This window comes from Mizuhopecten yessoensis, unplaced genomic scaffold (genome assembly GCF_002113885.1).
Source record: "Mizuhopecten yessoensis strain PY_sf001 unplaced genomic scaffold, ASM211388v2 scaffold4537, whole genome shotgun sequence".
Taxonomy (NCBI): Eukaryota; Metazoa; Mollusca; class Bivalvia; order Pectinida; family Pectinidae; genus Mizuhopecten; species Mizuhopecten yessoensis.
This window is the reverse complement of record NW_018405596.1, coordinates 901,210-916,685: the sequence shown is the minus strand read 5'-3', so window position 1 is coordinate 916,685 and position 15,476 is coordinate 901,210. Positions and strand designations below refer to the sequence as shown.

The 15,476-nt window shown below is 36.5% G+C and overlaps 1 protein-coding gene across 1 annotated transcript; it reads left to right on the top strand.

Annotated features, from left to right (window-relative positions):
• The first annotated feature begins 897 nt into the window (after positions 1-897).
• LOC110449258 (tRNA wybutosine-synthesizing protein 5-like) lies at positions 898-12,599 on the top strand. Its single transcript, XM_021496007.1, has 7 exons — positions 898-1,427; positions 5,397-5,554; positions 6,433-6,502; positions 7,101-7,283; positions 9,580-9,667; positions 10,350-10,466; positions 11,589-12,599. The coding sequence occupies exons 1-7, from the start codon at positions 1,359-1,361 to the stop codon at positions 11,846-11,848; spliced, it is 945 nt and encodes a 314-aa protein (XP_021351682.1). The 5' UTR covers positions 898-1,358; the 3' UTR covers positions 11,849-12,599.
• Positions 12,600-15,476: the final 2,877 nt, after the last annotated feature.

Sequence of the window (15,476 nt, the reverse complement as noted above, 5' to 3'; positions counted from 1 at the left end):
ATTTCTCATACATTTCCCTAGTAACATCCCTGGACCAGTCTCTCTTGCACAGTTCATTTGGATCTTTTACAAATAGTATACTTTTTCCAAGTTTTGCAACAGTTTGCACAGACTTGTCAATAACAGGTAATGTATCACAAACTAGCTGCTTCATAAAATCTTCGGCAGATGTTTCGGTCGGGGAATCAGGTTCACTTTGTGTACTGTATGACTTAGTATAGCCGTGGTCTGGCAAAGAGCTAAAAGCTGGACATGGAGTTGCTACAGGTGTAGGCACAGATGTGGAAGATGCATGATGAGCTGTGTCAAACGTCAATCGCTGTCGAGACTTCTTTGGTAATGTTTCATCGTCATTTAAACTCAAACATTTCAACTTTTCCACTGAACGCTTAATCTGATTGGCGTCTGACATCTTAAGGGACGATGGAGGAGTTGTTGACATTCGCTTCTGTCGCTTATGTATACTAATAAACTCATCAATGTTATTGATACATGTTTCATTTAAACTGACAGCGGCTGTGATCTTATTCATGCAACTTTCACAGACATGCATAGTCGCAATAAATTCAGTCTGGAGTTTAACTCCTGTAAAGTGTTAAATGGTATCAACATACTTTCCCTTCCGAGCTTTAAATTTAGTTAAGCAATGTAGGCGTTTGCTATCGGAAGTACATAAAAAACAATATTCCGTTTCCTCGGATAAAACACTCTTCACAGGTGTCGTCTGCTTCACGGGAGCCGCCATACTGTATCCATCCGGGAACTTGAAAGTAGTTCCAATGGCGGAATTCGTAATACAGCCGAGGTTAGATGGAGATCTGCCGAGGTGTGCCGAATGGGAGTGTTAGGAGCTCGTGTTAGAGCGTCTGAGCGGAACTGCGAAAGGGGAATTCCCACTGGGGAAAAAAGTGTCTCCCAACTTATTTGCATATAATAATACGTCTCTGACTCTGATATAGGCCAATATAGTGGCTAGAAACGGACAATGGAAGCGTGTAGTAACTTGCTAACCGGCTGAACAGTCTAACCTTAGAGGAAATGAACTTTAAGGTCACGTGCCAATCCGCAGTTAATGTTGCTGGTAGGTGGGTTAGTGAATTTGTTTCGCTAGGCCTACCACGACAAATCTGCAACTAACGTTATATATCAGGAATTTGAATTGTACAGAACATTGATTTTTTTTTAAATCAAAACACAGTAAAAGCGTTAGTGTGAACTTTTAATCATAAAATCGTGTCACCAACAAATATGCGCATACCAAAAAGTATCGATTGACAACAAGATATAGCCTAGGACATTCCAGTCGACTTATGAAACTGACAGTGCGAACAGTGCGAATATTTATTGCGAGATGAAAAATGCTTTCTTTGCTGGACGTCGTAAGTGGGTTAGATGTTTCTACATTCACCGAAGAAATATATCCAAAGGTACGATAATACAAACTTTTATCATACAATGCAATATATCGATATGTGGATCTAGCATCACCTATTTTGACGAACACTAAGTTTCAATGATAGTAGGGGATTTTTACTTTCCTTTTTTTTTAACAAAAAACAATCACTAACAATTCATTTAAATAAACTCTTGTTCCAAAACGTTTCAAAAACGTGACAAAAAGTGTCGTGGTGGAATTGATGCTGATGTGTTAACCATTTTGACGGAAATGTTAATAGTCGATACTGTCGTGATTTTGGTACACACCGTCACAATTTGTAGTTGAGAACTGCTCTCAACTCCCACAATCTTTTAGAATAAGCGGAGGAAAATCACTCACGTGTTATCAGTTGATTGTCAGGATGTAAAGAGACCGCGCCGAGATGTCACATCGATGTTGTCGGCGCGGTAAGGGGTCTAAGGGAGATAACTCTCCCAAAAATATACCGCAATACCAAGAGTCAGGTTTGTCCAGTCTATTCCAATTAACAGTGTTATATATATATAATAATAATAGTTTTATTCTGGTAAAAGACGTGCTACTTTTATCACCATTTGGAATCACAGGTAGTTTTGAATCACAGTTCTAATCATCAATTGTTTACAAATGAATGTTTACAAATGAATGAGTACAATAAAACATGAAAACAATTAATGACAGTTATATGATATAAAAGTTTTGAATTTCAAATTTCTATCAAAAGTTTAACTGATTAGCCTTTACCCAGGATGGCCCATAAAAGCTGGTAAAAACAACTTATTTCCAATGGGGTCCTTAGAGATTTATACGGTGAGATAGTCAGTTAAAACTGACCGTAATCTCAGGCTCAATCAGGCAAAATCAGAAATTTTGAGTCCGCGAATTTGGTAAGTTTTAGCAGACTAACGGCAAGATACTTTTGACAGGCGCTGCGTCGGCAAAATAATATCCGATAGAAAAAAGCCTCTGATGTTATAGGAATATCCTCAACTGTGACAGGTTTATAAGATGAAACGGTTTGTTTGATTAATTAGTGCCACCAGTTCTGTCATACATTCTGCAGAAATCTGGGGATTTGAAGCCATTGATTAAACAGGTACTAGAGCACCAGCAAATCTGTATATTTAGGCAGATTTGACTGTATCAAATATGACTATACGTTCATTGTGTATATAGGACGAATGTAAACAAACAACCTGTTACTGGCCATATTTATCTTGTGCGTGCGATAAACATTGCGGACAAAACAAGAGAGTTACTGAAATTTAACAAAAAATGTCTAATTACACAATTTTAATTGATTTGGTAAAATTCCATTGTTTCATTTTTTTCGTGTCAACAATTATTCCTTGTGTTCAATATGGTGTCAAGGCCTTGCAAAGATCAGCATCCCTGAATTCCTCGGGTGTGCTTTTAGAAGGTGTGTTTTTGGAGTATTCAGTAAGAATGATTAGTGTTTTGGTACAGAAATCTATAATTTTCCTGTTTAACCATCATGATCAGATACAACGGATAGCGGAATGCTAGTACCAAAAATTGCAACGGTGAAAATCAACAAAATCACCGGAAATCAAGTTCCATTTATTAGATGAAAATATTTTGTTTCAGTGACTCCCTTTTATTGTGCAACAATGTTTTAATGTACCCAAGGAAATTGTAACCACAATTAACTTGTTTTTTTACATTTGTCTTACACACTTTCAGTCATATATGACTATTTAGCCGAATCTGCCTATATATATGTACATGTGTATAACATATCTAATGTATATAGTGAGATTTGCCGGTTACAATTGTTACAGAATGAGTTATGCAAATTACATATGCATATATGGTGAAACTTAATTGAACTAATGATGCAGTCAGTATTACTACATGTACTATACATATCCTCCTCTACGTTAAAAATGAAAGCAATGTTCCAAATTTCATTTGTAATACTACTTTTCTTAAGAAAGATTGTAAAGTGGGTTCAGGTGTACCCAGAAGTCGGGACAACTAATCAAATAATCTCCTTGTTGTTATGCTGATATACGGTAAGATTCAAGTCACACACACTAATGTAATACATCCTTGCAGAGACGGTCATACATCCTTACATCCTTACAGAGACGGTCACACATCCTTACAGAGACGGTCATACATCCTTACAGAGACGGTCATACATCCTTACAGAGACGGTCATACATCCTTACAGAGACGTTGAACACTCATAGAACGTCGCATAAAAGGGGGACAACCCAATGTGGTTTATGGTCTTGACGTAATGTTACGGAAGGTCAGGTGCATTGAAAATGGGGTTGTTATACGAGATCCTCGAACAGCTCAAGGCTTATTGGTGCCGTCCAGACACAAGTCCTGACTGTCAGTACTGTCTATACAAATGTTAATGAAAATTAACCAAAATCAAACATACATAATGCAAATATGAACAAGAAATATGATTTGTTGATGACAAGTTCACAGTGATAGTGTTTTGCCTGGATTAAGAAGAGATATATTGGTCTCCTTACTTGAATACATTCACCCCTGAAGTTTCATAATGAACTATTCCAACCTTTGAATTTGAAGAGTTTAAATGTGTCTTCAGGGGTGAATGAGTTAATACATAATCATACAAATGTATGCAATTGATTTACATTTATATTCTTGATATAAAAATTGTCTCCGGGTTCGCTCCACCCCAAAGGACTTTATTCCTGGGTCACAACTTTGAAAAAAGTTGAGGATGGATGTTTGCGCGGGGGGGGGGGGTCTTAGTGTGGGAGGAAACCGGAGTACCCCAAGAAAACCTACGTAGTCGAGCAGGTGACCTCATACCTTTTCACTTAAGATTGGGGAATCAAACCCCAGCCTCCTTGGTGAAAGGGTAAAGGAAATATGTTATCCACTGTGCCACCCAACCACCCATCCTTATATGTTACTATAGGTATCAGGATTTACTCCAGGGTCCAGCCCAGCCCTGGTGACTTTGTCCCTTTTTACTAGGTTTGAAATAGTTGAGGCCTCACCTTATAACCATGCCCTATATAATTTACAGGGTGTGAATAGACAAACACAATTATACTGAACGAATGGGCCACCATGTCTGTTCCATTCCTAAAATAAATAGGGACCTACTACAACATGGAAAAGACGGTCAAGGTGGTCAAGATACCCATCCTATCACTATATATAAAATCGTTGAATAATAATAATAATTTGAGGTTCTTATATACCTATAGTTAATGTAGGTTGTCTCAAAGTGGTTCACAAATTATTATCCGTGGTTATAGGGCCTTTGCAATCAGCCAATATCTCTCTCAACTTCCTGGGGAGCATACAGCCGGTGCTGCCATTTTGGCGTTCAGAGCTAGCATTCAACAATTCTAGCACTGCCAAACCACATACTTATTTACAGACTGGAACAGGCGGAGTAAAGTGTCTTTCTCAAAGGTACAACACAGTGCCGTGACTTGAACCCGCAACCCTTTCGGTCACAAGCCCGGCATCCTACCACAAGACTACCGTACTTCCAACATAGGAGCATTGACATAGGTCTGACTCCATCCTTGGGATTATATTTTCAATATTACTGTTAAGGCCAAACAACCATATTGGTTTAAGATGATGATAGGCCTTAACAGGTCATGAGTGACTTGACCAACTTTCAGGGCCAAATGATCTATTTCTAAAGAACCGAAAGACCTTGAAATACGAAATTCGGCCTGTAGCTGGTTGGTAAGGCAGTGCTAGCTGCTTATTAGTTTGAAAATAGAACTAACGGTAGCTGTAAAATTAAACCTCAAGTAGACTACATTTCTGTCATTTTCAGCCTTCATAGGAATCGGACAATAAGTTCATCCACATGGCAAATAAAACAATATCGACTGACTTGCAGTCATTATTCTCATGAAATCTTTAGAACCAAGAAGTGGTTTTTAACTATTTACCTGTCTTCAGATTCAAAGTATCTGTTAATATTTTGACTTTTTTCTAGAGGCAACCGGTGATCCTGCGAGGAGTTGACATTGGTCAGTGTGTGGATAAATGGCGTTCAGTGAACTACCTAACCACCCAGGGCGGTCAGATGCCGGTCAAGATACATGTATCTGCTACACCACAGATGGATTTTATCAAAAAAAACTTCTCTTACAAGTAAATGCATTAGTTATTGACAATCTTTAGAATTAAAGTTTATGTTGACTGATAGATGTAAGATGAGCATATATTACAGTTTTGTGTCCTCAATAGTCAATACTTTCTGATCAGTCTCGTTGGTAAACGATTGGTTTAGTTTTATTTTGTTTAACATCCTATTAACAGCGAAGGTCATGCATTTAACCCTTTCACCCCTTATGTAACTTTAGTAGACTCTTCTATACATTGATCTGGATGAGACCATTATGGTCTACAGCGGTGAAAGGGTTAAGGACGTGTCTCCATGTGTTTAATGTATGTGTGTGTGCTGGAGGCAGGGTATGTTGGTGTATTTGCCTCCTTGCGATAGTGTGGATCTGATGCTGACTTTATAGAATTCTCCTGGTCACATTATATACATGACAATGGGTAAACCAGTTGTAGGTAAACAAATGGTGTAGATTGATTTACAGTGAGCTGAGATAGTTGGCATATTTTGGCATATTTTTATTTTGTTTTTAAGACATTTCTCATTGAGAATTTAAGTATATTTAAGAACTTTGTTTTCTTATTTGAATAATGTACAGAATTGTCAGCAATTTTATGAAATTTAGCCCCATACTAAGTAGACTCTAAAAACTCTTCAAATCCAAGTTCTCTGGCTGTGCTACTTTTCACATTTTCATTGTGGAAGTTTCACGCCCATGACTCTCTAACTGTCTGCTGTGTTAAGATATTGTTATGATACAAGGTAATATTGGTGAAATGATGTCTAGTTAAGAAGAAAGTTATAAACTACCCGTCACAACCGTTATAATATTTATATTTAATGTTGTATATGTTCATTTCTAATTCTATGCATGGAATTAAACTTTTTTTTTCTCTACAATTTTCAGATCCCTTCCTTTTAGTGACTTTGTGCAGCGGGCGTCAGAAGATGAGCACACTGAATTTTTTGAGACAAAAGTATCTAGTTTTAAACATTTTAATGAATTATTAAAATTATTTGAAAGCGAAGGGGTCAATTTTTCAGCAGAAATACTCATTTTGAAATTGCATTGAAATAAAAGAGAGAGAGATAACTTTTAAACTATGACATATAAAGATACTAATCATGGTTGGGTGTTTAAGGTTGGGATTTGGAGGCGGGGGATAACAAAATTAGGGAACAAAAAGAAGACATGTTGAGAAGACTGATGTATTTAAGCCCCACCCTCTACCACATGCTACCTTCCCCATCTGCGCAAGACTCGCTCATAAGTAGGGAAATTATTTTTGATCACTCCCAATATTACAAATTATGTAAGAAAGTTGTAAAAATTTGATAAGTAAGCTTGTTATTTTTTCACTTTTGATAATTGTTTCAGGAAGTTGTTTTATTTTTCCATTTTTTACAATACCAAAAAATGTCAAAGTTTCCTAGTAAAGATAGTGCATTGGTATTATATAAAAACTTGCTTATTTTTTCTGAGAAATTATTTCTATAAACGAAATCTTAATATGTCAGTGTTTCCTTGGAAACATAGTCTATATCAAGTTATATCCAATTCTGTTGTGCCCTCAGACTGAGAATTATTATCTACGAGCCCTTGGGGATGATCCGAGGAAGGACAAAGCAGACATCCACCAACAATTCCCACGCCTGGCAGACGACATCAAGTTCCCAAAGTTTTTCCCGCCAGAAAAATTATTTTCCAGTGTGTTTCGGATAGCCTCCAAGGGTACACAGCTGTGGACCCATTACGATGTAAGTACCTGTGTACTAAGGTTAATATTCAGTGAACAAATGTATGTAAAATCTGGTGTTTTGTCCTTGCTGGAAATGCTATACATGTATGTAATGTATACATTCGCTATAGATTGTATCCATCTGTCCAGTTGGTCTGCCGTTATAAAATGTATCTGAATATTGACCTCCTGTCACACACGTTATGTGTGTCTGGAGTGAGTCTTGAATCTTGCGAGATTCAAAAAGATGTGTGATGTGTGACAACTCCAACAACCCAGGTGGAGTATAAAATTGTCTGGGGTAGGTGTTGCAGTATCTGTGCTGTAGCATTCAATTGAGGTGGCACTATAAATGATACCATTGGAAGCACGGTCCCACTACAAACAGAACACAATACATCTCGAGCACACACATGTACACAGGCATACACACATAGGGAGATATTAGCCAGGTGGCATAGGACTAGTAGTTAGCGCCTGATAAGACAGCCCCTGCAAATTCCTCAATATTGTCTTGATTAATATACATATATGCTAATTGTATTGACTGTATAAAAATGTATATATATGTATGTACTGTAAAGCGCTTAAGAGTGGCTTATGTTAGCTAGATAGGGCTCTATATCAAATGTTGTATATTTATTTATTTATTTATTTATTAAGCCATTAGATGTTGGTTTGGCTGTTGAACCATTTGATTGGCTGCTGTGTGGTAAGATTAACCTTCCACCTAATTCTTTGTGAAGCTTGTTAATATCATGAAAGTTTCTACCAATGAAAGTCCTTCAGGTTTGGGGAAAGTAAGCCTGCTGTGCTCACTGCACACCATCGTTTGTTAGGCCTTGAACCCACAACCAAGTGTTAGAGGGCTATAGAATGTAGGCAGTCAGACACCATAATCACTTGGGCCACCACGGCTCCTGCATGACCGAAAGGTTGCAGGTTCAAGTCACGGCACAGCACTGTGTTGTATCTTTGAGCAAGACCCTTTACTCCGCTTGTTCCAGTCTACTCAGCTGTAATTGAGTACATGGTTGGGCAGTGCTAGAATTGTTGAATGCTAGCTGTGAGCACTGAAATGGCAGCACTGGCTGTATGCTCCCAAGGGAGTTGAGAAAGATATTGGCCCTATAACCACGGATAATAATTTGTGAACCGCTTTGAGACCACCTATAAACTAGGTTGTGATAAAGCAGTATATAATATATAAAAGTATTATTATCGTTACATTTTATACCCTTTTCACTTCTCTACAGTTTCTGTTTTATTATTGATTTGATGATTTCTATTTCAGCTCACCTGGCCCGAAGGGCCAAGTGAGCTTATGCCGTGGTGCGTAGTCCGTCGTCCGTCCGTCAGGCGTCAATATTTTACTTTAAACGACTTCTTCTTAATAACCAAAAGGCCTAGGGTGATGATATTTGGCTAGTAGCATGCTGGAATGAAGGGCTACCAAATTTGTTCAAATGAATGACCTTGACCCACTTTCAAGGTCACAGGGGTCAGATGTCTTAAAATCTTCGAACAACTTCTTCTCAATAGGCGAAAAGCCCAGGGTCCTGATATTAAGCCTGTAGCATACTGGGATGAAGTGCTAATAGGTTTGTTCAAATGAATGACCTTGACCCACTTTCAAGGTCACAGGGGTCAAATGTCTTAAAATCCTCTAACAATTTCTTCTCAATAACCGAAAAGCCCAGGGTACTGATATTAAGCCTGTAGCATACTGGGATGAAGTGCTAATAGGTTTGTTCAAATGAATGACCTTGACCCACTTTCAAGGTCACAGGGGTCAAATGTCTTAAAATCTTCCAACAACTTCTCCTCAATATCCAAAAGGCCCAGGCTACTGATATTGGGCCTGTAGCATTGCTGGGATAAATGGGCTACCAGGTTTGTTCAAATGAATGACCTTGACCCACTTTCAAGGTCACAGGGATCAAATGTCTTAAAATCTTCAAACAACTTCTTCTCAATTACCGAAAGGCCCATGGTACTGATATTATGTCTTTAGCTTGCTGGGATGAAGGGCTACCAAGTTTGTTCAAATGAATGACCTTGACCCACTTTCAAGGTCACAGGGGTCACATGGTCAAATGTAAAATCTTCAAACCACTTCTCCTAAATAACCAAAAGGCCAAGGGTACTGATACTTGGCCGGCCTGTAGCATGCTGGGATGAAGGACTACCAAGGTTGTTAAAATGAATGACATTCAAAGTCACAGGTGTGATGTTTAAATCATTTAATAGGTTCTTATGAATCATAATTGAGCGATGCAGGCCCATTGGGCCTCTTGTTTTATCTTCACTCCCAGGTGATGGACAATCTGCTGATGCAGGTTGTAGGACGGAAACGTGTGATCCTGTTCAGTCCGGCAGAGGTTGACAAGATGTACCTGAATGGTAATAACAATTAAGATAGGGACACTTTCGGGCTGGTGTTCCGTTCCTTTGATGTCTGATACAGCATTTTCCAAACCAATTACAAAGAAGAAGGAATCCTGTTTAATCAGACTTCAATCAAACAAATCTCAACCTGATTAAAGTAGTAAACTCAGCTGAGCAAAAGTACCTCCTTATAAAACATAAAACACTTCACAATAAATATAATGATGTTGTCAGTAGAACACCAAACTACTGCTTAACCCTTTCACCCCTATGTAATTTGAGTAAAGTGTTGATCTGGATGAGTCCATAATGGTTTACAGAGGTAAAAGGGTTACTGTATAATCATAAATTTTCATGGAACATTAAATTTAATTTATTTCGTGGATAACAAAAATCCACGAAATAAAATCCCCACGAAAACATAAATTTAGTATGATATAAATACATTGTAGGAGAAAATCAAAAATCGGTGAAATATAATGTCCTTGAAACAGGCTAGTATATGGAAACCACAAAATTTTACCCCCACGAAAATAAATGATTCTAGAGTATTCAACGACAGATTTAAACATCTCATTCAAAGCGACACTCCATGGTCACTTTGTACATGTGTCACTCATACTGTCAAATTTTATTTTCTAACTTAAACCTTTTTCGAGAGAGAGAAAGAATTGAAATCGACCTCAAACTTTTACAGGTGACAAGTCTGAAGTGCTGGACATAGACAATCCAGACCCAGGCAAGTTTCCAAAGTTCCTGAAGGCTCACAGACACGAAGGAATTCTTGAACCTGGTGACATCCTCTTCATTCCAGGTGAGAACAATCTATTCCAACATATTATATAGAAGAAGTGTATTATGGGTTTTACGGTGTTTTTTCTTCCCCAACTGATCCTCTACTTTTCGTTTACTGATGTAGGCTAGTGTTATAGTGATGAACTGTGATTTAATGAACTTGGACTGTGTTGGACTATAAAATTATTAGTGAATTATGGATTGTGTGTGCCAAAACGTAAGTGTTAAAGTGTAATTGTATATCATTTTAATAATAATTTTCTCACATAAACTCAGATAACAACACATTATGTATTTACTGTATTTTTTATTAATGTTTGACATAAATAAATTTGTTGATCGTCATTTGTCTTAGAGTTCCGTGTGCCAAGGGAGATAATCCAATATGGCGGTCTCCCAGAATCGTCGATCTTTTCCTGAAAAAAACTTGAAATTTTCTATACCTGTGTATTTTACGCACCCCCCACTTTGGGTATTAGAATTCTGAAAAAAAAGTGCACAAATTACATGGGTTTTTACGGTATATGCCACTGTTGATATTTCATTATTATACATATGTATATGAACCCCTTTTGTACCTGGTAATATTTTTGAAGTGTTTTTTTTTGCCCTAGAATTATTGTTCTTTATTATGATTACACTAATTACAGTTTTTGTGTATAGATCATTTAAACATATTGTGGGTTTGCAAATTAGGTAATCTTTTTAAGTTTGGTAAATAGCTAAAATTAATGTTTGCTAAAGTCAGTACATCTGAAGTTTTTTTCAAAAATTGCATTTTGAAAATTTGTATCCCATTTGTTCAAAATCAGATTAAATTAACAAGATATTAACACAAAACTTTAAAATAGCACATTTAAAAAAGGGGCGAATGCAGAGGTAAGCATAAACGTATATCAGGATTCAAAATCTGATGTCAAGACATTGGTTAATTTTCAGATATGTATCAAAATATCGTATTTCGAAAATTAGCATAAACTTCGCGTTAAGAACATCTGGCAGTGAAGAAATTGTCCTGTATTTTAAGTGTAACCCTGGTATAAAATAATAGCCGTTTCCTACCCACTCGGCTAGGGAGAATTACCTGATCCTTTTACTTCCAGTACGACATGTAAACTGTTCTTACAATTATTTTTTTCAGCCCTGTGGTTTCATAATGTGATTTACAAAGACTATGGTGTGGCGGTGAACGTGTTCTGGAAACATTTGGACGACTCCCTATATGATCATCGGGATGTGTACGGTAACAAGGATCACGTTCCTTACTCGAGAGCACAACAAATTTTAGACAGAGCTTTAAAGACTCTAGAGGAACTACCAGAAGAGTACAGGGAATTTTACGGACACCGACTCATCTCAAGAATTGAGAAAAAAGTTCTGCAGAAAGACAAACCACCATAAATAAATTATTTGATAATTGAAACTTTCTCATTTGCTGTTTCATTGAATTTGATGCAATCCATTGACTGCCCACTCGAGGTTAAATCCACAATTAGAAATACAATTGCCTGAAATGTCAAAGGAATGGCATCCTTTGGATAAGGGTATATAATGAGAATTGAGATCACAGTTATAAATTACATAACTGGTCATGCTAACAGAACATCATACTAAAAGTTAGAGGTAAACCAAACAAGAGGCCCAAAGGGCCTGTATCGCACGCCTGAATATTTAAGCATTCATAGCAAAATATTCTCATTTAATGTTATACTGTACTACAAATATTTCAGTCCCAGACTTTGCCGGCTCCATTTGTTGAAACTACCAGCCTATATGATTCTATGTTGTTGTTTTTTTGTCTTCACATGTACATATATGTAAACATATCCTCTCACAGGAGTCACATCTTTGATTTATTTTCCTTGCTTCGGATGAGTTCTGGAGTTCAGTATCTGAGAAGTGTTTTTTTTTAACCAAACATTACTTATAACTAAACGTCACATACTGTATACATTTACATCACACCACAAAGACATAAACTATTACAAGGCAATATATATATCCATATATATATTCTGATTTAATAATAATTTCTATCTACATTGCCATTTAAGTGAACTTCAATTGAACTAAGTATAAAAATTGTATAGATATATATTGTATATAAGTCAGCTATTTTTTTGATATCAGGATATGAAATGTGTATAAACATGTATACATAGTTAAATACATACAAGTAAATCCATTTAAAATAAAATTGTGTATTATAAGTAGGTGTTTTTATTGTAACACTTCTTCACTCTTTATATATGTTTTCAATTGTATTTCATGCATAAACATATATGGATATATATAGAGTCCTATAACCTATAAACAATCTGCTATACAAATGTAGGGGGAAGCTTTACTACCTAAGAAAGTAAGAAATCTTATTTTAAAATAGTTACATCTTTATGTCATATGGATAGGTTGTAATGTATTGGTGTTGTTGTTTTTTATGTAAATACATTTTCCCACTCTTCCCATATTTGAAAAAAAAAATATGTTTACATGTATTTATGTGAACAACTTTTTCGATTGTATATCTTTGTGCAATTTCTTTTTTAACAAGTTGAAGTAAACTCTGTTTTGTCTTTTTGATGCACAAAAAATAAAGTATTTTGTAAGTAAAATAAGGAAGTTGAGAGGTTGTGATGTGACAATGTTAACTGTATGTCCAAACAATATCATTTTCAAATCAAAAACTACTGTTTTATTTGTTTTTTGTTTTATCCATTCTTCTAGTTTGGTCCAAATGACCTGATCTTCATTACATTCCCAAAACATATGTTCCAAATCTTCTACATTAATTTTGCATAGGTTACACTTGTCATTATTTGTTATGCCAATCTTTTTCAAATATTTATTTACTGGTAGAATTTGATTTTGAATTTCATACTGAAACCATTGTAGTTTTGTATCTTTAGTAGTCTTAAAGGGTGGTAAATAAGTTGTATTCCAGTTCAAATATTGGAAAATAGGATTTGTTTTCCATTTGATTTCTGATGTATTGACTATGTTTTTGTGATTTTGCTCTGTAAGTGAATAATAAAAATCTCCACTGCCTTTTTACTTTTACCGGTAAATAGAATTCTATGCTTTTTGGTTCTTCTTTAGAAGTTGTTTGACATATTTTTCCTGTGACCTTGTAAGTAGGTCAAGGTCATTTTCCTTCTCAAACTTTGTTGGCTCTATCCCAAGAAGCTACCAGCCGAATCTTATGAATCCATTCCTTTTGATTCTTCAGAACAAATCATTTGGATTGGAATGTTGTTGACCTCTGTGACCTTTAAAGTAGGTTGAGGTCATTTTCATTTGCATACTTTGATGAGCTCTATCCCAAGAAGGCACTAGCCAAACATTATGATTCTATACCTTTCCATTATCCAGAAGTCGTTTGATGTTTTTGACATATTTGACCTCTGTGACTCTGAAAGTAGGTCGTCAAGGTCATTTTCATTCTCAAATTTGTTTGGGATCTTTCCCAGGAAGCCACCAGCCAAATATGAAGATTCTATAACTTTCAGGTCTTCAGAAGAAGTTGTTTAAAGTGTTTGACACATTGACCCCTGTGACCTTGAAAGTAGGTCAAGGTCATTTTCGGTTTAAACTTTGTAGGGCTCCTTCCAACGAAGCTTTCAGCCAAATACCATGACTCTAGGCCTGTCCGTTATTCAGAAGAAGTTGTTTGAAGGAAAAGTTGGCGGACGACGACGGATGCCGCACCATGACATAAAAGTCATATAAGTAAATATATTCACAGGAAATGGACTATGAGTTGGAATTACATTTAAAAATCCAACATACCGATACCCAAGTTGAGATTACAGTTAGAAATACTATAAATTGAGAACATCATCATTTGAGTCAAGATAACAGTTAGAAATATAATACTAGATTAGTGATAATTTATAAGTAAGTTTATTTGCTGATACAGGATCGATAAAGCTCCTCTACGCCGGACTCAAAATCATAACGCTGATTTTTTTAACAATAGATGAATGTGACGCTACTTGGATCATTAACGTATCTATGATCTATAATTATAAAGGAGTTTCTGGTTCTCCCAATACTTATTCAGTCTATTTTTTAAATTGTTTACAGTCGGTGCTGAAACCACAGTTTCCTTAATACTTCTGAGTCAAGACCAAAGTAAGACATCCAACAGAAAATCACACTTTGAAGCTTTCGTCCTTCTTCAGCAGATGTACTCCCTATTAACTCATTCACCCCTGAAGACACATTTGAACTCTTCCAATTCAAAGGTCAGAATAGTTCATTATGAAACTTCAGGGGTGAATGAGTTAATTAACACCACCTAATGTAGAGCTGTGTGGTATTGGCAGTCTGTCCCAAGAGAGCCACAGATTATTGCACAACTTGTCTATGTTTTGTATGTTCAGGGACAGTTTGTTGATTGATGCATGTAAATAGACTCCTTCACACCATATTCAAACAGGGAAGCTAGGCTCTCTATCCTCAACATGTGGAGGCGCTGTGTTGTTGGTCTCTGGTACGAATGTGTTGAGAGAGATCTGACATACTAAAGCTTAATCTCTTCTCAGAAATTAAGCCCCTAGTTAGGGCCCCGTATCGGAGATACGGGTGCCCTATAGTAATCCCTCTGTCTGTCTGTCTGTCTGTCTGTCTGTCTGTCTGTCTGTCCGTCCGTCCGTCCACAAATTCTGTTCCTGGCTGATAATTTTAATATTTATTGACCGATGTACATGAAACTTGGTCAAGATGTTCAGTTCACAAAAATACACATTGAGGTAAATAATCAAGGTCAAAGGTCAAGGTCATTAGGTTCAAAGGTCAAGGTAAAATTTTACATCTTTTCACTGATGAACATTTCGCTATGACATTATGAAGCAAAGTTGTTCGTTATTAAACAAAGAGACACACTGAGGTAAAAAGTTGAGGTCAAAGGTCAAGGTCATTATATTCAAAGGTCAAGGTCAAATTTGCATCTTTTCACTGATGAACATTTTGTTATGACATTATGAAGCAATGTTGTTCAGAACTTAACACAGAGTCAACTGACCTTAGG